The sequence below is a fragment of the Anguilla rostrata genome, chromosome 3 (assembly GCF_018555375.3).
Source record: "Anguilla rostrata isolate EN2019 chromosome 3, ASM1855537v3, whole genome shotgun sequence".
Classification (NCBI taxonomy): domain Eukaryota; kingdom Metazoa; phylum Chordata; class Actinopteri; order Anguilliformes; family Anguillidae; genus Anguilla; species Anguilla rostrata.
Window position 1 is genome coordinate 4,185,182 of NC_057935.1, and position 12,758 is coordinate 4,197,939.

The 12,758-nt window shown below is 44.2% G+C and overlaps 2 protein-coding genes across 3 annotated transcripts in view; both read left to right on the plus strand.

Moving 5' to 3' along the window:
- LOC135249895 (vesicle-associated membrane protein 2-like) overlaps positions 1 to 1,648 on the plus strand; it is a 7,024-nt gene extending 5,376 nt beyond the window's left edge. The window contains exon 5 of the mRNA XM_064325573.1: positions 1 to 1,648. This exon is cut by the window's left edge and continues 632 nt beyond it. The gene's annotated coding sequence lies outside the window, so the exon portion shown is untranslated.
- A 1,994-nt stretch (positions 1,649 to 3,642) lies between these two features.
- LOC135249894 (period circadian protein homolog 1-like) lies at positions 3,643 to 12,584 on the plus strand. Of its 2 annotated transcripts, none has more exons than XM_064325570.1 (2): positions 3,643 to 3,940; positions 11,944 to 12,584. In XM_064325570.1, exon 2 carries the CDS (start codon positions 12,221 to 12,223, stop codon positions 12,578 to 12,580), a length of 360 nt encoding a protein of 119 aa, XP_064181640.1. In that variant the 5' UTR covers positions 3,643 to 3,940; positions 11,944 to 12,220; the 3' UTR covers positions 12,581 to 12,584. The 2 variants fall into 2 exon arrangements, with proteins under 2 accessions (XP_064181640.1, XP_064181642.1); XM_064325572.1 differs by lacking the exon at positions 3,643 to 3,940 and adding an exon at positions 7,090 to 7,567.
- Positions 12,585 to 12,758: the final 174 nt, after the last annotated feature.

Here is a 12,758-nt window from a genome sequence, read left to right on the forward strand (position 1 = left end):
TTACTGAAGAAGCATTTTCTGCTCTCTCCCTTTCTTGGTCTTAAATCTTGTCCTTTTTGTAAACATGTAATTGTGTACTGCAGTTAGATTTTTTTTCTCATTGCCGAAACACAATACTCAATGAAAGCAGTGTAACTGTATGCTATCTAATTGTAAATACGTTGTTGAGGACTTTTGTGTGTGTGCAGGGTAACTATATTGTAAATGTGTGATAACTGGCAAGTGGCAATGATGTCCCTGTAAAACAAATTCCAATTTTCTGAATTATCATTTGAAAATTGCAAGTGGGCCCCTTTTAAAATGTTTTTGCTCTTCTGTGGACACCTGCATGTAACCAGCTTCTCTTCACTGCACAGCACACACCATTGGTTAGCTACAGTGTACAGAGTGAAAAGTACTCTCTTCCACTGCAGTCAACTGTGGATCCAGGGCTATGCAGCTGCTTGTTGCATAATCTTCTGAACGACTGCATACTGAACATAACTTAGTTGAAAATGGGAGGTGGACAGGACTTTTTTGCTTTCAGTACATGGACAGCTGCTTTAACTCTGAACATTGAAGTTGAGTCCGGTCCTGATTCGAATAAGCTGCTAATGGAGGTTTAATCTGGTAGTATACATTTTTCGTTTTTTTTTTCCGGCCTGTCAGACCAGGACGGCTCGACAGGCACCTGAGTTACCGTCCTGGGTCAACCGCCTCTTTGGCGGTCTGCAGATTACGCGGCCGTGGTGCGTATGTCTTAGCATGATAAAATGGGGCTGTCCTGCGGCCTTTCGTCTGTCCCGATGATACACGGTCCAGTCTGAGTAATCTCTCCCCCACCCTGCGCTTCTGTGACAGTGCTTCTCACCCTAAACGACGTTACCCCCTCAAACAAAGTAAAGTTATTTTAATAGGATACCTCCTGCTGGTGTTGCAGATGCTGCTGTGTTGGTGATTGGTGGCAGCCTTGTAGCTTAAATGGTCGCCTTGTCTGTCGTTTGTTTTATGGAGGGCTGTCTTGCTCTCGCAAGAGAGATGCCGCTCCATACCCCTTTCATCAATAGCCTAACTAGATTAGCTAGCTTAGAGCAGCAGCCCACCCAAACAGACACAAACCACATTTTTACAAATTGACACGGAAATTGCCATAAAAAAAAAAATAAATAAATGAATAACAGAGAAAATGAAAACTCTTACTGTGTACTACTGGATGCTAGAAAAATTTTGTTGCCTGTTAATTCAACCCATCTTCAAAATGCTATTCAAATTGCGCATTACAATTTTAGGAAGAAAGCGTTTGCTATGGGCTGTCGATCAAAGATTGATAACTGGCTAACTGACCCTGCTCCACCCTCAGTGCTGTGGACCATTTGAGACGCACATATTTCTAGCTGTACGACTGAGAATTGACTGAAAAATACTTTGCTGAAATCACAAAGAAGGGGTTTGCGAAATAAACGTTATCCTCTGCCTTAGGTTAAAAAGGGATGCAAATTATTTAACTGACAAAAAAAAACATGAAGGTGTTTCGTAATTTAAAAAAAAATGTGGTTATTGTATGGACTATGACACAGTTCTGCCCTGGAACTTGGGTTACCCTCTGTGTGTGTGTGTGTGTGTGTTTCTTGTGATATGTGACAACCCAATAAACGGAATGGATGCCTGAGCTTAAATCTGAAATCTCTGATTCTGTTGAACAAAGAAACGACGATGACGTCATCGTTTGTTTTTAGTATGGTTTCAGGCGAGTGTTCTTGGTGGAGAAGGTGCCGCCTCACAACCTGGGAGACAGGCTGTCAGGTGACAAGTGTTAAATATGAGGGTGGGGGAAAAAAAAGTGAATGAAATGGGCACACAGGACTTACAATTCCTTGGTTTTGCTCATGTCACTTAACACTGCTAGCATCAGCATTACCTTAATAGCTGCATGTACTGTTTTACTACATAAGCACAGCCTATACCGGCTTCCCTTCATTTCACACCTCATTGTCGGTGTCATTAAATTTATAATTAAGTTTCAAAGCTGAATGCTAGCTCTAAGCAATTTATTCTCGCTATCCAATGTACTGTACTACAATGTTCCTGGATAAAATGTTCAATGATTGCACAATTCAGAACCAAGAAAGGAAAAATAATCTTGTTTTAAGACTTATGCCAGGTTTTGGTTGACTTCACCGTATACTAAGCTTGGACGTATGCTTGGCCACAATAGGCCTTGTTTTGCAACTAATTTATAAGTCACTGGGGACACAGGTCCCCTTTTCCTCCCTGGGGGGGGACCATATGCTGTGTAACACTGAAAGTAATTCACACTTTGGCACATTCCTGGTGTTCCAAGGTGAAGGTGGGCACCATCAATAATGGAATTATAGGACCTGCAATGCGGTCCCTGCATTCCGTTGGCATTTCACGGTAAGCCCTATGGTATTACTTGTAGCTTATTGGCTGTCCCTTGCGTGTTGTTTAACGGAGACGCGCCTGGTATTCATTTAACATCTTCCTTAATTTATTGCACCTTGCTAAAAAAAGAGAAAGAAAATGTTGTTCTCACCTGGAGCTCTTAAACTTGATCTGACTTTTCTTTTTGTCTTTTTCGCTGTTCTGGCTGATTCCTCTTCCTTTCCTGACAAACTAACGTGTCATGTGTCAGAAGGAATACAATTTATCTCTCACAATGCAAACAAAGTGCAATTTTTAACAACTCAAAACAGTGACAAACATTTTTGCTGAACTTACATGTTTATTTAAACAACATGAATGAAAATAAACTTTATGCAACATTAATACAAATCTTACAATCATTTACAAATCTTCCAATTACATACGTATTTAATTACAAATATAGCATCTATACAATGCACAGGAATTTTGTTAGATTATATTATAATTTATTGTCATTCGTGGCCCGTGGCATGTTATTCTATTTATATCTCACGAGTAGTAGTTCAATTGAACTAACGTTATATCGTTAATGGGTTAAATGATGACATTTGATTAATTGTGCACCTGCATTTCTGAAAAGCCGGTTGCAATTTTTATCCCTGACAAGGAGGAGTGCGGCTGCGTGGCCTGTCCACCCTGCCGACAACGTGCACAGCACAGGCAGGAATAAATTATGACGTCACACAATTCTTCCTGCAGCTGCACGTGGAAAGGGGCACAGTTTTTTTTTTTTTTTTTCTCTTCCACCCCTGAAATAGGCCTCGGGTAAATACGAAGACCTAAATACAGGTCAATGGTGTGCCTTAGAGAGACGATCCTTTGGGCTAAAATGATGTTATATTTTTGGGTTTAAAATCGATTTAATATTAATTAAATCCATAAACGATTTAAAGGCATTCCGTTTTCCAGAAGGTTTAGTGAGAAGCTGTAATCGGGGGGTAAAATATATTTAATGACAAACTCCTTGTAACCATTAAATCTTACTAATAGATTGTGGTAATTTGATATATTTACTATTATTTTTTGCATGACTGATACAGGATATTTTTGGTGTGCACGTTTATATTTGTGGGGCTGTGGTTTAGAGCACATAATAGAATAGCGGAGCAGGTCAATGGTTTTTTTTCCCCCTGGGCGAAATATAGCTAGAAGCAGCAACGTGACCCTGAAGCCCCGTGCAAGGAGCACCGCCCCACCAACTAAATGAGTGGACAGGCGTTCAATTGTAGGCGGAGATTCGGTTTTCCAGCAACCAATAATATTTCGTCAAAGATCTGTGGACACATTAACACGTGTATCTGTGCGTGTCTGGGGCGGCGGAGTGTGTTTATGCCACAGAAATCAACGAGCAGTCGTTCGGAAGGAGGCAAGTTCAGCGGGCTGGTGGCATTAGTAGTACGTTAAAGCGTATTTAACGAACGTGTCAAATCCAGATTTTCCCTCTGTGGACGGTCAAATGAAGAACGTCGTTACGCTTCTACACACAAAAAAATGATCCAGTTAACTTGATGAAAAGGTAAGCTTAGCCATGTAGCTAACATTTGCTAGCTATGGGAGTGGCGTCTATCCGTGCAGCCAACACTGTGTCAAGTGCGACTTGCCCGTATGTAACTGTACCTTCTCAAATGCCAACTGCCTTGTATCATTCGGTATGTTAAGGAACGCACGACAGCCCCCCTCATGTTTCAAAGCGATTGTAATAATTAAACGTTACTTTTGTGTTGATGTAACGTTAGCTAGATGCCCTGCGATAAAGACTAAGTAACTTAGAAACGAAATGTTTGTTACATGCCAAGCACTGTTTGACAGTTAGCGGTTTAACGGTTGTGTACACTGTTCTTGGCTGTCTCCACTGGAGAACGTCGTGTTATGCTTATTGTACGCCAAGTACAGTTTGCCAGTTTTAGTTGACCGCATCACGAGCCATAAGATTTAACCAATGATGCGCGTGGCTGGACTGCGAACTACTTGTGTCGGTGCTGTTGTGTAGCCTACATAATGACTGTTTTTGTTGGCTGTGCACCGTGTACACCTCTACCATGGAACAGAACGCGTTGCGCGTGGGTGCGGTTTTTGGCTGAGCCCATTTAAAAACAGGAAATCGCTGACTCTGGCACCACCGTTCGAGAAATGTGAGTGTGTGTCATGGCCTGCAAGCTGTCTTTCAAACATGTTTTTGCATTACCGCTTTGCTTGACAGCGCAACGTCGTATAGCTTTAGCGCATGCATGCTATAATTCCGTAACTGGAGGTCCGACGTATATGCTGGTTTTGGCCCAAGCACTTACCCTTGCTAAGGGCCGTACACGCCAGTCCTGGTTCGCTACTGTATTGGAACCGCAGTCAAACAAACAAAATGAATCAGTTATACTTGTGCCGTTAGTAGCTCAGGACTTAAAAAAAGAGTTGTTTGTCGAGACTATAGTAGGCCTATATTATATATGTAATTAAAAGTAATTTATGTCTACTACCTATTGTTATTTGCAAGCGTATATATTTGCATTGGCTACAGTTACATTCGATTCGGAAATAAGTTAATTTTAACATCTTGTAAATGAAAGAAATGATTAACCCGAAACTGTCATGAAAAAGAGAAAAACAAAAAACAAAAATAAACCTGTGTCTTTAAATAATGGGGCAGATTTTCTAGGTCACTGCTGTACCTCATGCAGCTGCAGTTCAACAAAATTTCCACAAGAGGGGAGTAGAATTGCTTTAAATAATAAGATAAATATTAGATGAACAGTTGATTTGGTTAATCTGGCTCTTCAAGGTTGCTGAAGATGCTTCTTATATTGGTAGAGGTAACTTCAGCGTGAAGATTGTAAGGATTAAACGTGCACTTAATAGTACATGCCTGAAGCTGGACAACTCTATTTGCGGTCGGGGGCTGGGGGGAGGGAGGTACAGTGTCAATGGGTTCAAGTCAGCATGTGCTTTAAAAACGGCAAAGCGCATGTGCAATGGTGTGTGACCGTAAACATTAACCATTAATCGTTAAACGTATGCTGGACTTACGTTAAGCAGAACAGAAGTTATGATGGTAGGGGGCCTCAGAAGTGTAGTAAAATTGCAGGAATGGAACATGTTCAAATGTGTATTGTAAAAATGTGGATTTTTTTTCCTTTTATATTTTTAAATGCTTGATTATGGTATGGTTACTTGCTGACTGTCAGGTGTATCAGAAGAAAGACACACGTTTCAGGATGCAGTACAGTGATTTAGGTTACTTTACAGTGATTTATTATTATTATTATTATTATTATTATTATTATTGTCCATGCTTTTGTTGAAATGGGGGTGGCACTATGGTTCTGTGAGTAGCACTTCCGCCTCACAGCAAGAAAGTCCCACTTTTCTGTGTGGAGTTTGCATGTTCTCCCCATGTCCTTGTGGGTTTCCTCCAGGTAGTCTGGTTTCCTCCCACAGTCCAAAGACATGCCAGTTAGATAGAAAGACAGATACAGAATTTGCATTTACTGCAAGTGCCTGAATATTTAAACTTCACTAGCACTTCTGCAGTCTGGCTGTTCATTTTAACTGGTTGGTTTGGGGTGGAGCAGGCTACTGTTACAGCTGATAAGCTGTCCAGTCCTCTCTGTGGGTGCAGGTTTTTGTTTTAGCTCAGCACTAAGCCACCTGATTCTACCTATCAAGGCCGAGATCGAAGTCCATGATTAATTAATGAGCTGAGTCAAACAGTCAGAAAACATTGCACGCACTGCTGATAGGGGCGGGTTCTTTGGATTGATCAATGGATTTATCATTTCAGCATGTGTATGCACTGTAGTTTAAATTCGCCACACAAGTAACAAACAAGTAATCTCTCCACCGGACTGAAAATGGATTTTCATCCAGGTCAGATCCAAGAAGCCAGGTGGGCGGAGCAATTAACAGCTTTAATTGGCCAATTAATTGCTGAGTAATGCCATCCTGTGGCTTTCTGGGCCTGAATCCAATTGACGAATGTGCCATTTTTTTTTTTTTTTTAATACTTATCTTATTTCGTTTGTCTCAAAACATTATCCCAGTGTATAAAGTAGCTAAACCTAATACGGTGTTACTGGCAAAATGACCCATGTAATTCCTTTCTGAGAAATCAACTCGAATGTACCCCTACCCAAAATAGAGATGGCTAAATTGCTTTCCCCCCCCCCCCCCCCCCCCCCCCCCCCCCCCGTCCTCTTGCGCCGTTCCGCTCCGGGACAGTATGAACTCATTGCGTTTCTATTTCAGCATCTCCTGTAATTCGCAGACGGCGATTATCTCCGGGGACAGGGCCCTGTTATTTTATTTCCCGCTAAGTCATGCTTGTCAAACGCGGGGCCCTGGAGCGCCACACCGCGTGCCGGTCTTAAGGCTTTAAGTCAATAAACCGCCACTTATGACCTGGAGGACAAGGTGTGCTGGTCCTTAAGCCAATCAACGACGGGAATGTATCACTGGCGTGGAAGTGCACCGAAAACCGGCAGACGCAGTGGTCCTCCGGGACTGGAGTATTGGTCCCATGCTCTTGGCGAAATAGGCTATAAGCAGGTTGTGGTCATATGGCGTTTTCCCGCAGTACTATTATTCCTCAAGATTTTAAAGTGTTTTCATCTGGTTTTATAATATTGATCATTTAAATTGTTGACTTTTTAATGGTTTTTTTTTAAACGAACGTTACTATATTTTACAGAATATTCACAGTAAGGAATGTAATGGTGAATGAAGCTCTGTGTTGAATCGGAATCAAAATCGCAGAGAAAAACGGCAATGACACCTGGGAGTGACGGAGAGTAACAAAAAGTCAAACCCCCCTCTTTTATTCCCCTTATTGGTCAATCGCGTTGACCAATGGGCAGCTGGTTGGAGGAAGCGAACTCACAGCCGGGGACACGTGCGCTCTGCGTATACATAGGAGGTGAGGAGGAAGAGCGTGCGTTCTGCGTTGGCCAATCAGAATGTGTGCTGCGTATTTCGCTTTATGCAATGAACCCGAGAATGTGCGAACAGAGGCGACCCCCGTGTGTTTTGTGAGATTTTAGTGGGTACTAGTCGTGATCTCCCATCTTTTCATAAAACAATACCGCGCAGCCGATTGCCGTTCTCACCTCTCTGTCTGTCGCCATCCCACGCGCATCCGTGCATCTCCGCGTCTCTGGTATGTTTTTATTTTATTTTTTTATTTTATGGCGATATGTTATAACGTGCGGTGCTTGACAGCTATTTTCTATATTATTGCGCTTATTTTATCTGTCGCTGGTTCATGTTGAAGTTATGCTAAATTGAGCTGAGAGATTTATGACGCAGCGTTATATTTCAGTTAAATGTCTCCATCACAAATGTCGTGTATGAAGTGTACTCTTTCCAACATGAGGCGATGTCAAGAAACGAAAGCAACTTATATTCTGTTTCAGAAGTTTGATTGCATGCTCACGGATGACGTTTGTCGTGTATGCATTCTGCCAAAGAAAATATGTTTTTATTTTTGTTGCAATAAATATAGCCTGTATTTTCAGTTATTATACTGTAAAGGCAGTTTTTACATTTGTGATCACAATTTTTAATAAAAAATATTAATTAAAATGTACACATTACGTTACACATTTTTGCAGTCTGTTTTTCATATGAAACGTATTGGTCGTTAATGGAGTTCAAAATACTATCGAGGGAAGTTTTATTTTGACTTCAAAAGTCTGATATTCCCCATTCACTTTAATGGGAAGCTCCAATATTTTGCCCTTTAGTTCCGGGGCTTCGCAGGCTTATGTTATCTGAAGGTGTAGGGCACCTGTCTAGTTATATATGCATGTCTATGGTTTTCCCACTGCCCTGGAGGACTTGAAATTCCTGATTTGTTAATGGTTTAAAATTAGGCGATTTAAAAGTCTAATGAAGGATGATTTGCCCTCTTAAGGCTACATTGTGCTTTGAAAGGCTCACAGTACAATGGATAATTTCAGCGACCAAAAGTATGATTGGATTTTTCTCGCTACAGCTGACCTTTTTTTTGTGGAGGGCTGAAAGAGTAGTTTGAGCCCATGACCGGGTCATGTAAGCTGCCCAATGTGATTTATAGTAAATATAGCACTTGCTTGTTTCACATCAGCCAGGAATACTGTTTGGCAACTGTGGATCACACCCTGAAATGAATTCTGTTTACGTGCCCTGCTAAAAATGGTTTTTCTAGAGTGTACCAGAGCGAGTCTAAATAAAGACTCCCAACTGTGCAGGCATTGCCAGGGTTATCTGCTGATATAGACAGATTTTTATTGCCAAAACTTCCAAATTACTATTGCTCCCCCCCCCCACCTCCCCATTTATCTTTTTTTTGTCTGTTTGCAGCTTTTCATGATCATGGTCATGGTCTCCCTCCCATTATTTGCCTTGGGCGCGGTGGGGGGGGGGAGGAAAAAACTGAAATAAAATGTAGAAAATGACCCTAGACCCTGTGCTTGCCATTGCTGGATGTCAGGCTGGTAATTGGCTCTCTGTTATGACGCAGCATAAAACAGCGGATGTCCAGCGTTAGCTCTACTGTTCGGTTTCTGCAGCCCCATTTTTCAGCTTTTTTTTTTTTTTTTTTTCAGTATTTTTTCCCTTTTTTTGGTTGGGGGGGGGGGGCGGGCATAGTCAGCCCACCAGTGTTCCTCCATGCTTTCTGTGACTCACTGCCGGGGCAGCTGTCCGTCCTGCTCCCGGGAAGGAGTGCGATTTTCGCGCATTTTGCCATGTGTTCGTTGCAGGCGCCCGTTGCCAAGCGACGCACGCTAGCTTCAGGGGGCTCGAAGGAACGCGCGCCAAAATCTCGGGGTTCGAACGGGAGGCCTGAAATACGCGCGCGGAAACGAAGATCCACGCGGGGTTACGATGAATACGATGGCGTAGAAAAATAGCGGGTGCACTTAAATTGAGGATGCTTCCTTGGCTCGAAACGCGAAGTGTGAAAATGGTGTCCTTGAAGGTGCATGGTCGTATGACTGACACTGTCTATGACTGACCACGTCTATGACTGACACACGGTCCGTATGACTGACACACGGTCCGTATGACTGACACTTGGTCCGTATGACTGACACATGGTCTGTGTGACTGACACTTGGTCCGTATGACTGAACTGCTACAGGCCTTATTAGGCCTTGATCTGCAAAGAAACATGTCTGTAGGAATGGCTCCCTATTGAGTCTGGCTCTCCAGAGGTACTTCCCGTTGAACCCAAGTTTTCTGCTTGCCTGTGTCTAGGCTTGCCTTGTAGGTTCGGCCCAGCATGCTGGGGAAGTGTAGCGTGACACTATGTTTCGCGAAATGCATTTTCGACGCGCTGCGATTTTGAGTGTCTATGTCTTGTTTGGTGGCCCGAGAGAATGGAGCTGATAACGTGCGTTTTGAGAAGCGTCGGGATCCGTCGTTGTTTTCTCTTCGCCGCCCGGAAGGTGGCTTCGGTTCAGCGGCCCCCTTCACCCCGGGCCCACCTGGCTGACGACCGCCCACGTTCAGGTTCACTTGGCGTTACGCAACCTTGTGACCCCACTTCCTGTGGTAGCGCAAATCAAATCACCACCAGAATCCCATGCTGAAGCGAGCTTTAAGGACTCTTGTGTCGTCACCTCATGGAGTGGATGAAAAAAGCAGTTGTGTGATTTGTACAATTTGGTGAGAGCAGAGCCGAACCCAGTGTTTCTGAAAAAATAACAATCCTTTATAATAATAACAATTTTTTTTTTTATGGCACCTTGCAAAACAAAGTTAGAATGTGCTCCACAAGACAGAGTAAAAATTGAAATGTGCAACAGGAAGTAAGATGGAAACAAGGATAAGAAATAATAATATAATGAAAGAAAACAGGCTGATGAAAGATATTTACATAATGAAAACCAGAGTTCGTGAAAATCTTGTTTTGATTATTTTGATCTTTAAATGAGGAATGTGGGAGTGCGGTATGTGGTTTTTGGGGGGGGGGGCTAAATTGTGTTTTGGTTTCGGGAGTGTGCATCGTCTGTGCAATGAGAGGATTTACATTAAGGAGGAGGAGGTGGTAGAGTACAGTTAAATGTGAGGAGGGAGGAATGTGGGGTGTGGTATGTACTGTTGGGGTGGGGGGGGGGGTGTGCGGGAAGTGTACCTGGATGCACGGGGCCACCCCCGCCCTTGCACAGGGGCGTCTGGACTACCGCCACATGCTTCATCTCAAACGCTACGGGTCCGTTGCGTGGCGCGGCGCTGGAGCTGGTCTTCTCTGTGCTCCCCCTGCAGGACCGGGCCGGTATCGCAGCACTGTTACACTTCCACAGGGTCTTCAGGTGCATTTAAACTCTCCGTCTCCCCTAGAGTTTGTTAAATAAAGTAAATGGACTGCATTTTTTTATCCAGAGCGCTTTACAATTGATGCCTCTCATTCACCCATACACACTCACACCAACGGTGACAGGCTGCCATGCAAGGTGCCAGTCAGCTCGTTTGGGCGACGAAGCAACAGCAATCCCTCTTTACTTGAGGACGGCTGTCGGCTGATTGGATTGGCCGTTTCCTGGAGAACTACGCACCTGAGGCACCAATCAGGTGCCTCGCAGGGTCGTTCAGAAGCATCGCGTGTACCACGGACTGGATGGACCCCCAGAAAATTCCCCCCCTCCCCCGTTCCATGGGCGTAGTGTGCAGCAGGAAATCGATTTTTTCATGTCATGTGGAAAGTTAATTGAGGCTAATAGCGGAAGAAGATGGAGGAAGGATAAAAGCTTTTTTTTTTTGGCTGAAGTGCTGTTTTTGCATTTCCCAGTTGGACATTAAACTGCTCATTTGAGTGGTTTTTTTGGGTTGTTCATGGGTTGTCCTCCACCCTTCTGTGACCTTTGCTGACTTCTTGTGAGAAATGACCTCTTTAATGCAATGAAGTGAAAGGGTACTGTAGAAGCCACAGAAAGGGTATTCTTACAGGATGTGTGAGGTCTTCTCACCCGATCCTTTTTTCTTTTTAAACAACTATTTTTTTCCAGTCCAGAGGATGAACTCAAAGTCCAGGCTACAGCACAGACGTGCGCTCTGGCATGTCCCCGGTTCATTGTGGAAGTGACCTCGCCTGGCTTTACAGCTTCGTGTCGGAGCTGTCTGTGGTCAGCTGAGAGTGGACATGAGGAGTCTGTGAGGGCCTGAACTCTGCCTGAATGGACCTGCCCACCCGAATGTTAAAAATGCATTTTCACCACAGAGCGAGGTGTTGGGGACGTGCCCCACAGCCAGTTTGGCGTGAAGTGGATGCCGTGGCTTGCTTTTGTTTCGTTAGACTCTAGCATGCTTCATTGCTATGGGGTGTACGGTGACAAGTGTGTGATTGGAATGTTCTTGACTGAACGTTCTATTGCTGATGATGTAACAGTCACTGCTAGTGACTGAATGCAACTGAGTTCTAGAACACTGGCTTAGAATTTTGAGGGGGAAAAAAAACATCCTCTTCAAAGGATTTAAAATCTCTCTTCCTGCAGGTTTGGTGTGATTGGCAGCTGTTCCTGTGTCTGACTGGCTCCTTCTTTGTCTCTCCAGGTGCTATCAAGACCTCAAAAGACAGAAAACACCTCTACAATCCAGCGAGAAGACTTACAGAAACTACACAATTTTTCCTGACAATTTTCACGTTGTTAATATTCTTTCTGGACTGAAACAGGGGTGAAAAACAATGCTCTCCTTTGCTTGGAAAAAACCATCAATGATTCGCGTCTGTAGTCCCAGCAGCCCCACCTAGTGTTGGAATATTGCAACTGCATTCTTTTTGAGATTTGTGTGAAAATCGATCAATCTGCCAGCATCTTGTTCCTTTATTATGAGTGATGATAATTCCGACTCGGCCCCTGGCAGTGACATGAGGGGTGGTATGGGCGGGGCCGAGGAGTTGTCCGGGCAACAGGCTCCTTGCTCAGAGCTGATTGGAGGACCCTCTCTGGAGGCCAAGTCCGCGGGGGCGTCTCCGGGGGCGACGGGGGCCCTCCGCTCCCCCAGGGACAGGCGGGCGCCCAACTCGGACGACACGGACGGCCTGTCGAGCGGCAACGACTCCGGGGAGAGGGAGAGCGAGGGCGGGGGGCGGCGGCAGTCCACGCGAAGCTCCTCCCACAGCTCGTCCAGCCACAACGGCAAGGACTCGGCCATGATCCTGGAGACCACTGAGAGCAACAAGAGGTGAGCGTCTGAGAACGAGGGAGGAGAAAGAGAGAGAGGGAGGGAGGGAGGGAGGGAGAGAGAGAGAGCTCAACCCATTTTGTTTGCTGTGATAGATCCCTTATTACATTTCTGTTACATCCTTTCAACCGTTACTTTACACCAGGCCAGCCAGTGGAGGATGGGCTCTCCTTCTATAGCCG